This window comes from Cygnus atratus, chromosome 13 (genome assembly GCF_013377495.2).
Source record: "Cygnus atratus isolate AKBS03 ecotype Queensland, Australia chromosome 13, CAtr_DNAZoo_HiC_assembly, whole genome shotgun sequence".
NCBI classification, from domain to species: Eukaryota; Metazoa; Chordata; class Aves; order Anseriformes; family Anatidae; genus Cygnus; species Cygnus atratus.
In genome coordinates, this window is record NC_066374.1 from 6,960,370 (window position 1) to 6,975,756 (window position 15,387).

The 15,387-nt window shown below is 45.7% G+C and overlaps 1 protein-coding gene across 1 annotated transcript in view; it reads left to right on the forward strand.

Moving 5' to 3' along the window:
* The first annotated feature begins 225 nt into the window (after window positions 1–225).
* IL1RAPL2 (interleukin 1 receptor accessory protein like 2) overlaps window positions 226–15,387 on the forward strand; it is a 339,990-nt gene continuing 324,828 nt past the window's right edge. The window contains exons 1-2 of the mRNA XM_050713426.1: window positions 226–257; window positions 11,214–11,314. Of these exons, the coding sequence (XP_050569383.1) occupies window positions 11,233–11,314 (82 nt within the window). The 5' untranslated portion in view covers window positions 226–257; window positions 11,214–11,232. The remainder of the gene's footprint in view (window positions 258–11,213; window positions 11,315–15,387) is intronic.

Genomic DNA, 15,387 nt, shown 5'->3' on the forward strand with positions numbered 1-15,387 from the left:
CAGCCGGGAGCAGCAGGATATGGCTCAGCACTCCCAGGGCTCGTCCACAGCACTTAAAAGCGGGCACTGTGTCAGGGCTACAACAGCGTGTAGCTGCTCCGTGGTCTGCGTTCGGACACCTCAGCTGCAAAAGCAGGCAGCTGCCTGCCCTGCCACCGCGCCGTGCTGAGGGTCCCCCCTGGGCGGCAGGAGTGTGGTGAATTTGGGGAGGACGCGGTGCCCGACGAGCCTTGGTCATGCCGGACCTGAGGCAGGAGGTAAGGCTGCAGAGGGAGTCTGACAGCGAGTCAAGTTCCCGCTGCGCAGACGCTGCTGCTGAGGAGGAGACGGAGGGACAGGCTGGGATTTGGGCTCCGCAAGCTGGCGGGATGTAACGCACGCACAACGTGAGAAGCGAACACTCCTGTCAGTTTACCAAGGCACAGGCAGTGCTCATTGGGGCTCAGCGAGCCCACGGTTAAGGAGAGGCTGCAGTTGGTGACGTCCAGCGTGGCTTTTCAAGAAACTCCCAAGGATCGCCTCTGTCTGAGCGTGCCCCTCTGTGCGGGGGAGACCTCTTGCAGGGGGAGGCCAGGGCTCCCCGTGGCCTGCCCACGGAGCCCGTGTGTTGCTAAGCAGCAGCTCACACCTCCAGTGGGCTCTGATGTGAGGCAGAGAGGGGAGACCTTCCCCTGTGCCAGCTGGAGCTTGCCAGCCAGCCCCCGAGGGTGTCGGGAAGCGTGCGTCCCGCGTGCGTGTGTGTGCACGAGCTGCTGGCCTCCTCCTGAGCGCTGGCAGGTTGGGAGTGCAGGGATGGCCGCTGATGGCACCAGGCCGTATCCTCACCCCCCTGCCTGGGCTGCGGGCATGTGCGGGAGAGAAAGAGGAACCTTCAGTATTGGTTGCTCTTTCCATAAGGCTCTAGAGTTCCCTGCAGACCAGCCTTTTACTTCCATGGTACCTGGAAGCTCCTAAGAGATCTGTTTTCAAATTGTTTGGTGATTGGTGGGTTAGCAGTTAAACAGTGGGAGAGATTTGCTTTCACATGATGTAGGGAAAAAGACCCAGGTGAGCCACATGAGGGCATTTAGCCAAATTGTTAGCGGATGCCCCACAGCTGGCGGAGCTCATTCATGCACGTGGTGTCAGCTAGTTTAGTCTGAACTGCTTGGTGTCTCGCAAAGCGGGAGCAATGGAAAGCCTTTTAGTCCCTGGGGCTGCTGGTCTGCTGGAAGGACTTTGAAGCAGTAGCTGAAGCTCCTGGAAACCAGTGTGTGGGGTACTTGAGCTCCAGACAGAAGTCAGACCAAAACAGACCCTGAGAGGGTGAGGAGGGATGCAGAGGCAGGCGGTAAGAATGTGAGCTTGGCAGAGGGGTTGTTCTTGTGCCACACATCACTTGTGGCTGCGGGGCAGCTGACAGCAGGGAGCGGCGGTGTAGGAGAGGGAGGAGGAGATTTCCTGGTCTGATGGAGGCTGGAGGCCTGGGCCTCAGAAGAAGCCAGGCTTCGCAGCCTTCAATCACCAGAAGTGGCTGCAGAGGAGCAAGGAAGCAGAGGCAGGTAGGAGTGTGCACTCTGGGCTCCAGCTGTTGTTTGCACTAAGGAGTTTATCATGTCAGAAGTCCAGGTGTTGTGCCTTGCCACTAGTATGATAAGCTCAAGCCTCTGAGGGTTTAAGAGTGTGTGTGTGTAGGTGTAGGGCTTCAGTTCTGTGTAAAGAGCCGGGCAGAGATGCAGGTAGGCTGCTGGATAGCGGGCGTGGGGAAATGGGAACTGCACATCAGGCCCATGCCCCTCAGGGGCTGCTCTTCCTGCAGGGAGGTGATAGAAGCATCCAGGTGAAGCTCTCTGGCTGGGACGGTCTCTTAAAGGCATTTGGTTTGTTCGCACAAGTGAGTAGTTTGGTTCCTGACTGCACAGAACTGGAGAGGGAAGGGTATGTGCTACAGTTATCTGGTTTAAAGCTACAGAGAACAGTGCCTTCTACGCGCCATTTGGAAGAGAGAGGCTGTTTTCTGGTCCAAATTTTGTGTGTCCTGGGTTGAGAAGTGCTTGTGGGACTGGAGGCAGAGTTACAGGGAGCATATCTCTGCCCTGTAGAGCCAGTAATCCTTGCTGGCTGGAGGCTGCAGAAGAGGGAGGCTGCCAGGGGTGGCTGAGGCTCAGGGCATGGACCTGCGTGTCTGAGGGAAAGGGCCCGGAATTTGTGTTCGTAACGAGAAGTACAAATAAAGCACTCATAACGTATAGACTTTTCCTGCTCTCCATTACATTTGGGCTGTGAGTAATCTCTCACTTCAAACTGAGGCTCAAGCTGAAAATATCAGGGGATGCTAAATTGTCAACAACTATTAAACAGCCTTAAAGAGCTGTATGGGAAGCTGAGTCTGCGCTCTCTCCATTTCTGAGCTTTCCTCAACCAACGTGAGTCTGAGCTATTTATCAGGAGGTCTTTAGTGCTGGAAGGGGAAGTGAGCGTTTAAACTCTATCACAAAATAAGGAGGCACTTTAAGAGGCCATTTGCTTTTCAGGGTGTCCAACTGAGAATAAATCTTCCTTTAAACAGCCTTGAAAAGAAAACAAAGGGAAAAGATCTTGCCCTTGCTGCAAATAACGAGAACCTTGCTGCTAGCTTTGATGGTCAGGGTTTCCTCCAGCATCTTTCTAAGCATCTGGTACTTGACCTAGGTGAGGCCCCCCCTGGAATTGGCGGAGGGCTGAGGGCTGCGTTATGTTTGGTGGTGAAGCTGGTGGGGGAGAGACTGTGTTAGGAACTTCTGCAGGTCTCTATATTAACTATATATATATATCTTTATCTATATATGGTTGTGTTTTTTTTTTTGCTAATCTTTTCTCTTCCTATCTCCTTCCACCCCAAAAACAGCACAGGAAGAGGGATTCCCTCCACCCCTCTTCCCACTGCTATGTATAACAGTTAAATTATCAAGGTTATCTATCTGACAGAGCAATTCCAGGGTATATAAAATACAAATTTTGATTCGCTTTTGGCGTGCTTCAGTACAATACCACATTGCTTGCAAGATTCCACAAAATATCTCAAAGTAATGTTTTTTTTGTTGTTGTTGTTTTTTAAGCAGTTTCTCATAATTCTCAAATTCTGGGGGTTTTGTTTGTTTGCTAACCTAAACTGTTTTCTCACAGAGAAACGTGGCAAATACATGGAGAGAAAGGATCGCCTCTGGTTATGTAAGGGGAAGAAATCCCCACCAAGGATGTGTTTTTCTCCAAGACAGTAGGAGATAGTGAAAGCGACTCGCCTTTTGTGACCAGCAGAACAAAGTGCACAATCTTGCTTCCCTGGCACTAGTAAAAGCGTGTTTTCTGAGCAGTGTACAGCTGGCACGTCATCTTTTCCTGCTAATTCTGCCTGCTTTGAGCATTACGTATGAGGGAGGCATGTCGCTGTGAGTGAGACCAAGGGTATTCTGCCTGCAGAGTTGTGTTCTGTAGCTTGTTTCTTTAATGTCCAGAAGTGAACGTGAACCAAATTTGCCATGAATAGTGCAAATATTGTTCCTGCGTAGCCATTGCAGAGGTGTGAACGTGTACAGCAGCAGATAGAAACTTGATCCGGCTGCCGCTTGTAACGACAGCAGGCTGTCTGTGGTCCCAGAAAGAGCACTGATGAAGGCACTGCGAAAGCAGCTTCCCTCTAAAAGCAGGGAGCGTTTCAGCATGCAGATGGCAGCCCAGTCTAAAATCTCGTTCTGTGGTGTGCCGGGCACCTCTGTAATGAGCATCGAGGAACACAACGGGAATGAGAGGAGTGTGTGAGAGGGGCGGAGAGGAGGGCTATGCTATATTTCAGGATTGAGACCTCTGCTTGAACTGTCTTTCTCTCCATTTTTAATAGTGTTTCTACAAAAGCTGCTTGGGGAGCAAGGTTGGTATGACTATAAAGCAGCAAAGCATCTAATCTTTTGCCTTAATAATGCTCTTGCGTAGGCTGCTGTGAATTGGAAGCCTTTCTTATTGATGTTAGAGCGGTGAGTGAGTTTTGAAATTGGCGTGGGTGAGAATGGACTTTTCTCATCTCCTTTAATCTGAAATGTCTTACTCTTTTGTGGCTGAAACTCCGCAGAGGAGATTTGTGCTCATTGGCATGATCGCCTCAAGCGCTTAGGAGGCCGAGGCCATGACCTGCCAGTGGTGTTTGCTCCAGGGGTCAGTAGCCGAAGAGCCGGAGCCAGGTGTAGCCGTGGGTTTTCACCAATTTACAGGCTTCAGAGCTGCTGATAAGCCCTTCAACTTCTCATCAGCCACTTGTTCTTTTTCTTTCCCCACCACCCCTGGAGAGCAGGGCGCTGCTCTGGTTTCTTCTCCTTTGGGAACTCTTCGGCTCTACCTGCGTCAGCTGTAGGGCTTAGGCTGATTTGATCCCTAAATTCACCCCAGTACTAGCACACTGGTTTAGCTTTCCAAGTGTAGACCATCTCCCTGTTTTCTCCTGCACCCCGAGGTGACTTTTCTGTGATCTTCGAAGTACTTCTGTGGAGTTAGAAGAGGCTACGCCCCGCTCTATAAACATAAACTCACTGGGTCTGGCAATCTGTACATTGCCTACAGTACTTCACGTTGCCTGAGGTACTCTATTGATTAAACCACAACCTGCAGAAGTAAATATATGTAGAATATTAATAGCTCCTACTCCAGGGGGGGAAAAGGGATGTAAATTAATAGATCCATTATGCTGACCTCATAAACCAGGAGCATTTGAAGTACAGCTGTAATCCTCCTCCCACAACACGTATTTCACTTTGAACGTCTATAAAAGGCCTGGACTACTCAAATTTAAAAGCTGTGATACGGGCCGAGCGTATCCATATATCTTGTGATGCGTAGTTAGCATATTGCAAAGTTAAGGCTGGAACAATAGCTCTCTGTAGGGTCCATGGTAGTGGTGAATCAGTACATCATCGACGAGGCATCTCGGCATGAGACTTTAAAACACAAAGAAGCTAGCGTTCCCATTCCTTTGTTGTTTCTGTTTTTTTCTACTTTCCTTCTGCGTTTCCAGTTGCAGGAGATGCTGAACTAAGAGAGAAGAGGCGTATGATTCAGGGATTTGCAATCCAATTTGAAGATATAATGAACTTGAATTCTGTGTGACAGAGTTGCTTGGGGATTCAAGGTCAGTGTGTGGTGTGAGCTGACAGCACTTGATCTGCTAATCAGTGCTGGGTAGGTTTAGCTCTTTTTTGTTCGTGAATCTGTTGAGATGGGCTGCTCAGGTTTGTGTTCAATTATCTTAGCAGAGATTTAGGTGAGTGCCTTTAGTACGTGTTCATCACTGACCCTTCTGGTTAGCATTTTGATTCTATTGGTACTGGAAGCTTTTGTAGTATCGATGGGCATTTCTCTATTTTCTGCTCTCTTATTTTTTTCCCCTGTAAATGAGCTCTGAAGGCAGCTGTTGGTTCAGAAAGTTCTTGCAGGAAAAGGTTCTTGTGTTAATGCTTGCAGGGTTTTCTCGATACAGGACGAACCAGCAGCTCGCTCAGCGTTGAGCCTGCTGCTTTAACACACCTAAAACCACTTCTGCTTCTTGCAGCCAGGAGTGTTAATGGCACGAGTTACTGTGTGGAGGCCATCCATGGTATTTTTTGTGCCTGCTGCTGAAGCCCATTTTTTGTTTTGCAGTTACACTGTAAGATGCCTCTTAAGGCTTTAAGATGCTGCACTTAAATACCGTCTGAATGGCAACCTAGAAGATACCAACTTCTTAATGGAAGCATTCCAGTCTTTCAAACAAAGCCTCAGTGTTAACACCTAAGGGATGTTTCTTTTGAAATAACTGATAAGATTCTGAGATTACCTGCTTCACATCACAGAAGATCTGGGGCTTTATTACTTGTTCCTTTTCCTTCACACCCAGACATGCAGTCTTTGGAGGAGTCCTTGCAGATTGTAGTTGGACCTTGTCAGGCTCTCTGCTGTGTTTACCCCAATTTTACGTTTTTCATAGGATTACAGCTGGACCAGGAGAATTAGCCCAGTGTGAATTTAGTTAAGGACCTGAGCCCAGCGGAGCAGCGCTGCCACGGAGGCTCTAATCCAGCCAAATGAATGCTGAATGCATGCTGCCTCGTAGAATTAATGTTCATTGCATATTTAGACGACTTAAGTGGCTGGTTACGATGGTGAAGATGCACAGCGGATTAGGCAAAATGGAATATTCTTTGATGCTCATTGAGCAACAGAGCGAAGAAAGGTGAGTGACTTGTATCAAGTAGAGCTGAAGATACGATATTTGAACTAGCAGGCGTCTCTGATTTTAAATATCTTTTTTCATGTCTGTGAGATCAGGGTGTCAACAAAAGGGGCTGGTGCCCGTTCTGGGTTGCTTCCATCCAGCACACTGTTTATACCAACCTTTTTCAGTAATACTCAGCTCAAAGTTTGGTGTGTTGGCAAAAGAAGACCTGAGGGAGAATTGTCATTAAAAATAAAAACCTTAAAAAGCGGAGTGGGCAAATGACTCAAAAAGAAAGGAACGTAAGTCACCATCTAGCATACTGTAAAGACGCCGAAAGAATTACTGTTGCCATTTCTTCCTTTGTGTCTGGGGTGGAAACAGTAATTTATTTCCCTGAGATTTCTGAACAACAAAACCTGACAACTGGAAGCCACTAAAGAGGTGGGCTGCTGGTTTTAGTGAGCACCTTCTGCATCACAGCTTCTGTGGAGGAGCCAGAACCTACAGAGCCTCATGATGTGTCGGCAGGTCTCAGTCTGTGCATGGACTTGTGCATGAGTGCATGCACACACCACTTCTCTTGCTTTCCCTTCAAAAGGAACACTGTATAAAGCAAAGCTTGGGGTAGAAATTAGAGCAAAACTAAATTGTTTAAAGCAGGGACTCAGGAATCGCAGTGCTGGGCTTTGTGCAGAATATTAATGCTCCACTTGCCTTCCTGTTTCTGAACACTTTCTTCTAACCTTGTCATTTGATTGAAATTCTTTTGAGTCTTGGAAGCAATACGAGCCAAAGTGGGTGCTAGAAGGACAGCAAGCAGCGCCCAAAGAAAAATGAATGCAATTTCCCAAGGCCTCTTTTCCTGAGGACTCAGAAGAAAAGAAAGGGCTAAGTTTGTCAGCACTGATGAAGACCATTAGGCAGCATATGGGTGTCAGTCTTTTTCTTTCTTTCTTTATTTTTTGAGCAGAATTAGTGCTGCATTGCAGCCTGGTCCTCCCATAGTTCCTGGGTGCTCACAGCACAGCCTGGGCAAGCTGCCTGTCTGTGGTCTGCAGCTTGTCCTACGCTTCTCCCTCTGGTAAGTAAAGGAACCTCTTTGCTCATCTCCACACAGTGGCAACCTGGTAGGTCACGCCAGGGCTGGGTTCACGCAGTGATTCTTTCAGCCTTCTCAACCAGCACACGTTATTCTGTGTCTCTTCCCTCCTCTCAGTGATCTTGGGCAAGGTAGCTGTAATCAGCATTTCTGTATATACTTAGTAAGGAAAACATCTTCACTCTTCTGGAAAAGGTCCTGGACTTGGTCCTCCTCCTGTGAGGTGTGCCCAGCAGTATGTTCTTGTTACAATTCTGAGTCCCTGCTCACAGCTGCTTAGAGTTGGCAGCATCAGAGTAAGCAGCTCCTCGGGGCAATGCTGCTTGGTGTCTGGGGGGAAGGTTTCTCATTTGACAGGAGTTGCTCAGCTTTGCTTCTGGTACCTGGGGCTTCTGCTGCTTTGCCTTGGCTCAGGCCACGTGCTGACCAGTGAAGCTGTTTGCTCCGTTTGGGCTTTGTCCATCCATTGCTAATGGGTTGAGCTATGGGTATCTGCACATGGGGGTAGGTCTTGTTACCATCATGTGTTTCAGGTGGGTGTGAAACCGGATCTGCCTACTGCTGTGCGTGGGCTGGTTGGGCATGCAGGTACCGTCCCAGCACGAGTTCCATCAGTGGTCAGCAATGTACACAACACCCTTGCTGGTATTGCTCATTTATGAGGGAAAGGAAGAAAAATGCACCAAGACATACTGTTAGAGTAACGTTGCCTACAGCTTCACATGGGAGCAATTCTGGGGCATGGGTTTCATGACTTGAAGGACTTGAAGGGTGTCTGATGCACCCACATGCATGTTTCATCCTAGATGTCCCAGGTTTCATGTACAGTGCAAGCATCATCTTTTTGCCAGTTAGGATGCAGGAATTATACCTTCATTTTGTAATGAAACCAGTTTCTGTGATGTTTTCTGGCCATCCTGAGTCATTAAGTCTTAGATCTTAATTGCATAGTCCTAAATGTTGGAGGTGTTTGAGAACCTGTCACACATAGCAGTGGAAGGTGGGCAAATTAGGTGGTTTTGATAACCATTTTCAAAGACAGAGTGACTGAAATTATCTTTTGTCCTTGTATTTGAAATAAAGGGGGGGGAGGAAGAGAAATGAGGGATGTGTTATTATACAGGTACTTCTGTAACATATAGAAATCCTAAATGGAAATGCTTGTTTTTTAAGAGAGCGTGTCTTTGCACCAGGAAAGGGAGCTTGGGGGTTTTGCAACTCAGCTGTTAATGGAGAGCTGGAAGTGGGGAGGAGAAGACACTGCCTGGCATGAAATGAAACTTTAGTATAAAATTCTGTTAAAATCAGTGCTTCAAAATCTTGCAAGCTCCTAGCTGTAACCTGCTTTTTATGAAACGTGCTTCAAACGGGAGGGTATTATGCTGTCATAGGAGGTTAAAGTGGATTGCAGGAGACCAGGAGACACGAGGGGAGCCTTACGTTCAGCCACTGAAATCTCCTCCTGAGCAACTGCAGAGATCCTGTCCTGGACACATGCAGCCCTCCTTCTTTAGGCTGCTTGGCGTTCTTCTGGGGGAAATGTATCTTTTATTGTACCTTGTGTTCTTTGTCAAATGGTGTGCTGAAAAAAAATGATGCATGATAGAGCAGTTTGAAAAGCCTTGTTGTCTTACAGCTGCCTAGCAGGGGATGGAGGCAGTAAGCAGCTGAGCCACCGGTCGTGCTGGGGTGCCTGATGCTGCCTTCTGCTGATGTCTGGGGCAGTGAAGACAGCACTGCTGTGTGTTTTTGTGCCAGCTCCAGTGGGGTTGTATCAGTTGTGATGAGCTGGAGCTCTGGTCTAGGCTGCAAATAATGAAACAGTGGAGTAGTTTTGTGGCCTTCTCCTGCTGTATTTTGAGTTTTGCTGGTACAGGTACAGGCAGTGGCTGCCTTGGGGAGGCCAGGGCTTCAGAAAGCAAAGCTCCTGCTGATGCTGACAAAGCCAAGAATTTTCGCCTGTCCCTAGCATGAATGTTGTATGGCAGAGCTTGCTTTGAATGTGTAAGTGTATTTAATGCAGCATAGCTCATTTGGGGGGGTGGGATGAAGGGACCCCCGTGAACAAAGAGCTAGGAGTTACATACCTCAGCTGGAATAACCGGGGTGAGGCAAGTGGAGAAAGTAATTTGCAAAGCCACACTTGAAAATCATTCTAGCGTGCCATCATCATTACAATTATCTGTCAAAAGATTTAGTTCAATTACTTTTTTTGGGTCTCTTGTCAGGATGGCCTTGCTTGTTTCAGGAATATTGATACTCCAAGGAGAGGTTAGGGAAGAACGAATGCTAATTCTCCCATTAACCACTGTCAGCCAGCCTTCAGCGCGCGCTATTCCTCGCGTACTCCTTTGGTTCTTTAGCGTTGTTACCCAGGGGAATCAAAAGGCATCGAGTGCCCTGGGGAACGTAAAATGCAGGGGGGGAAATTGAGAAATCCGCTGCCTATTTGTAGCTGGCAGTGCGGTAGGGTGAGGGGGTGAAAACTTGGGATGTAAGTGGTAATTTTGAAATAATTGAATAGCAGCGTAATTGCCATCGTGTAAAAGATTATACATGGTTCCTTACACTGCCTTCATACAACAGTGGGCTGGTAGTAAAATTACAAGGGAAGAATACTTGATGCAATAAGCTCAAATTAAACTGAATAATTTTCAGAGCACTGCAGGACATTGCTCTCTCGCAGCCTTACCACGCTGAGCAAGTGTTCGGAGCCGCCGGGGTCTGAGCTGGTCCCAGCGCTGCGGGTGCCATGGACTGGGCTCGGAGGATGCGATACCCCCTTTAAAGTTTGCCTCTGCTGTGTTGGCCTTTGTTTTCCCTGCTAAGGCAGGTGGTTTAGTGCTTTTCCGCTTAAAAGGAACTGTAAAGTGTTTGCTGATTATTTTAATGCAAGTAGTAATTCCATGCTGATTTAGATAACTGCTCTGTGTCTAAGGATAAGGGTCCTGATCCCAGTCTGTATCCGACACGGAGATGAATTCCTGGGGTCTAAGTGCATCAGGCCCCCTTAAATGCCTGTGACTTCAAGCTAAGCATATACTTGAGGGCTCTAGCTCGTAATTAAGCCTCTCTCTCTTTCTTTTCCATTTAGAGAACAAGAAGGATGGGCTTTGGGTTCAGATTCATTGCGCCTGTTTTTAAGTACACGTATGGAGCCTCAGTTTGCTCTTCCTGTTGCTGTGTTTTCTTGAATGACCTTGTACTTGTAAATGAAACAGAATTAGCAACAGTAATTATATAAAACTCTAACTATGATATTAAACTAAATTTTTTTGAAAATTTATGTATTACAAACTAGATATTCTCTCCTGGGAATTTTACTAATTTTAGCTTTTTAATAAGAATGCCAAGGCCTGCATTCATTGACTTCTGAATTTCATTCAGCTGCCTTTACTTCATTTTTTAGGAGAAATGTCTGGAATTGCATTACTTCATTGTAGGAGCTTTTACAAGCTCACTAGTGGGGAAAATAAGGTTTCTAAGAGAAATTGCATGAATAACCTACTCTTATATTTTCCCAAACAATGTGAAGTTTTGTTAAAGCATGCAGCCTGTTTGTATTAAAAGTAGTTATGAACATTGGGGTCTCCTCAATAACATACAAAAAACTGCCACATTAAACCCATGTGGCTTCAGATAAGTAGTTAAGTCTTGTCTTTTTTTTAAGCAAAATAATATTTTCGAAATGTCATTTAAAAAACCCAACAACTTCTGTTTGATATTCAGGGATAAATTATTCATAGAGAGTTACTTTCAACCGTTATGTTTTCCTACCTCTGTATAAAAATAAACCCAGAAGTCACTAGACTCAGCCATTGCCCTGCAATGGTTCTTTGAGAAGTGTTTAACTGTAGCTGCTGCTTTGTTGTAGTGAAGAGCTGTGATTCAGACTTCGTACTGTTTGCATTTCAGCTGCCAAAGAAAGTGAAAGATGAAGCCTCTTGTTCTCTTGGTTCTTGTGATCTGTACTGTAGTCAGCATGAATTTGAAGCTCGTATCAAAGAGAAATTCTGGTAAGTCACAGAAAAAATCCTTTTTACTTTTGAATCTGGACTTAGTGCTCATGCGATCAAGCGTTTTAGATGGCTGCTTTTTGTCTTGCATATATGTTTGTTCTCCTTTCTGAAAAAAGAAAACAAAAAAACAGTATCTGCTTACCAGATGTTACAGGATGAATTTTATCCCTATAATGTTCTGTTGATGTTACTTGAGCTATTTCAAAATGTCCTTATGTTTTCTTAAGGGAAAAAAAGGGGGTGGGAAAGTTGATCTGATTGAAAGCCTGCCAAAGTAGTAACGAATTTGACATTGTGTTAACATCCAATCTTGTGCTCATGCTAACGGATTTTCTTAGCTGTGGATGTGGTTCCTGATGACTCCTAGGTCTGGGTGGTTTTTCTCTATATTTGAAATATACAGGATTCTGAGCAGACAGGTGGGTTAGCTCTGGCCTTGCCTAGTGTTGTCAGTCTGCTAGAGCCTTGTCTATGTGGACAGATAACTGATACGGTGCTGCAGTTCTGTAATAATTCCCTTTGTTGTTTTACGTCTTCATACAGGGAGCTAATATAGGGTAGAAGTACTTTTAAACTTTGGTGTTAGCTTCATTTTTTCCCCACTAATTGTGTGCTGCACATGTGAGCGTAAAGCCTTTGATCTTACTGTCCTCAGTGTCTTTAGCAAACACTTTTAGCATTCAGGTACAAACAGAAATTACTGACTTATTTGGTGTGGCCAGTTTAAAGTTTTATTTCTGCATTCTTTTGAGAATGTAGAAAAAAAAAGGTATTGGTCTGTCCATGATAAAGAACTGGATGCTCCATCCCAGGCCAGGAAATGTTTCTCTGGGAATCACCAGATCCTAGGCTGAATTCTTTTTACTGGGCTAAATGCATAAATGGACGTTGCTAAACTAGTCCACAGCCTTTTGCTGTGGCTATTGTGAGCCCTGTTTGCCCTGTGAGGGCAGTCATGGAGGTCGGGATTTGGCTACAGCATGGAGCTTGATCTAAAGTCTGCTAAAGGCAATGGCATTCCTATTTTTCAAAACTGGTATTCCTGGCCAGGATGGGAACCCCTGTGAGATCCATAATCTGTATAATTTAGCAGCCTTGATTCACTGATGCTAGGCAATACCACCTGGCTGCAAGGAAAGGCCTTTGCATTTCCTTTATCAGAAGTACACCTCTGTAGAAGTAAAATGCCTATGATTATCAGCATCGTTCAGCTGATAGTTTGCCTTTAATTATATTTTAGTATATTGTATTTTTTTAGCTCCTTTCTTTGACTGACTCTGCGGAATGTCTTCTGTTATTGGCAGCTGTTGACAGTATCAATTCAGGTTGAGTACTGGTAGGAAAAATGTTTTAATATGTTAGACTGCTTATTGCTAAATATAACCCACTGTGGTGAATAGTTTGTTCTGTTTTCTTCCCATTTAATTGAGCCAGTATATGTTGAGCATAAGATGAAGGGGAAAACTGCACATAAAGTAAAATTATAGTTTCTTTGCAAGTACATGATCATGTAGCTGGCTTTCACCTTTCAATATTCATTCTCATGTGCTGATTTTCAGGTTGCTGTGTTGAACAAACTATTGATTTTTTTTTTCTCTTTTTCTTCTTCCAGCACATTGTGTGTGAAATGCATTTTCTGTTTCTGTAATTTCAGCACTTGGAGCGAAATTGATAATTTGACTCCCTTTCTGAAAGGGCCTTTAGATACAAAGTACTGTCACTTGATTGCTTGGGTCCTGGCTGAATGCTTGGTTGTGAAGGGACAGGTGCTGCTGAATTTTAACTCTGCGTTGTGTAAGTAGAAGATTGGAGATGGGATGGAAAAGGAAAGGCAGGCAAAGGAAACGATGAGAGCTTATTGCTCAGTGGGGTGACAGTAGCTGTGGCACCCTGGTGCTGTGATTCAGGGGCTTTTTTTTTTTTTAGCTGATGTCTTGATAAAAGAGTGTGGAAAGGGGAAAGCAACTGGTTATTTGTGGGCAGTTGCACTGTGGTCTGTATGGCAGGATGTCTGATAGCGGCAAGGGTGGTGTCGCCGTAGCTGAAAGCAGGAGTGGATGGGGTGCTCAAATGATTCCCCGTGGACAGGAACTCTGCAGCTGTGCTCTCCTGGACGCTGTCAGTCTGTGTCTTGCTGCCTGTATGGGGATGTCGAAGCTGGTAAGCATCCTTAAAAGGGGGAGGGAAATTGTGTAGACGTTTACATAGAGCTGTGTGAAGAAGCAGTGCATGGAAAGTGCTGACACCGGTGATAAAAGCAGGTTTTGACTACTAGGGCAAGAAACCAGCAAAATTGGGGTATCTGGGTCTTGGCTGACCTACATAGACTGGCATTTTTCCAAGCAGTATGTAGAAATGTAGCATGAGTGGCAAAAATTGTGATTAGTGTTGAGTACAAGAGCAATTGTGAAGTTGACCTGTGTGTAATATCACATAATGGATTATGCCTTGTTTAAAGGTAGGGAGAATCTCAGGAGAGAGGAGATGAAGAGGACTTGGCATCTTCAGGGGCTGGTGGGAAAACGTACCTTTGAAGCCAAGGAATGGAAAAGCAAGGGGAGAAAGCTGAGGATGAGATCTCCAGATAGCAAATGCAGACAGCACGCAGGGGCTGGGCAACAGGCACGAGGTGTTAAAGAGCTGTCCAGGAGAGGAGTGTCTAAGATGTCAAAAAGAAGGTGATGAAATGGTGTTCTAGTTGCAGGCGTAGAATTAAAACTTGCTGAAGAAATGATTCTCATGGAAGGAGGAAGAAAACAAACCAAGCAGAACTGAAGTAAATTTGTCTTGTGTGTCTTTGCTTGTGCTTTGTTATAAATTCAGGAGTTTGTATTTCCATTTGGAGAGGACAAACAGGAATGCATGTGAGGGCTACGGGTAGGTTTTAGAGAACCTCACAATGCTGCAAAAATAACATAGAAACTTGGCTTCTTCTCAGTTGAGATGCTGTGCCAAAATAATTAAAATGGTTGAGCTAATTTAATTATGCTAGTCAGATTCTTCTTTACAGGCAGCAACTTCCAGATGCTCCAGAAGAAATCTGTCATGTCTACAGACTAATGATTGCTGTTTGTGGTGGAGACAGAAGAGTTTGCCTCAAGCATCTGTGTGAATGGAGTGTTGACTTAAGTTTCACAAGCATTTCTTACTATTAAGAAGCTCTTCTGAAAGCTGCAGGTCATCCTTTTTGCCTGCTTTGAGAGGTGAAACTGAGCAACCAGCTAATGCTGGGACTGCAGCACTAGTGATGCCCTGGAAAAGTTTTGTAGGTGGAGATTATACAAACACGCTGAGGGCGTGGGAGCTGTTAGGCTCCCAGCTGGTAGGGGGTTTCCTTTTAATCTGGTTCTTTTCCCAAGCCTTTTGTATATAGCGCTTTGAATAATCGTCGCAGGGAATATAAAACCAATTAAAAATCAGCGCACTTCTTAAGCACAAGATTTTTCAGATTATAGATCGTTTGATTTATGAGACATAATTCCATTAGTGAGTAATTGATGCCCTTTATAGCTGCTGTATTTATTTGCCGAGCTGCAGTGCCCCATCGCAGCACGCTTGGGCTCCAGAGGGCACGCCTGCCTTGTGCAGGGGAGCGCCGCATCCCCGAGCTCTCTGTCAGGCTGCTGGCTGCGGAGCCTGGGTGGTCTTGTGCAGGTCATTGGGGCTTCCTTGGCTTAAGCCTGGCATTGATAGGTCCTCCCAGCTACAAAGCCAGTCTTGTCTTCTCCGTGTTGCATCAGATGGATGCTCTCTGGGGTTCTGCTCTTCTCCTCTTTATCTTGGGACCACCCAAAAGGCAGTCGTGTGTCTCTGAGCCCCCCCCCCCCCGAGATGCCCTAGCTGCATCCCATTTTGTCACCAATGGCTTGGGAGAGAGAGGGCTTGATTTGGCATCATGCCCTGCTGGTACGGGCATAGACAAATTGTCTTAAACTGGTAATTGAATTAAATTCTTAAGTTATAGTGCTTGGGACTTTAACGTATTCATTTTAACGTATTCACATGCTTTAACATATTCATTTTAAACCTATTGGCTTGGTACTTTCTGCCTCTAAATATCTTGCAGCAAC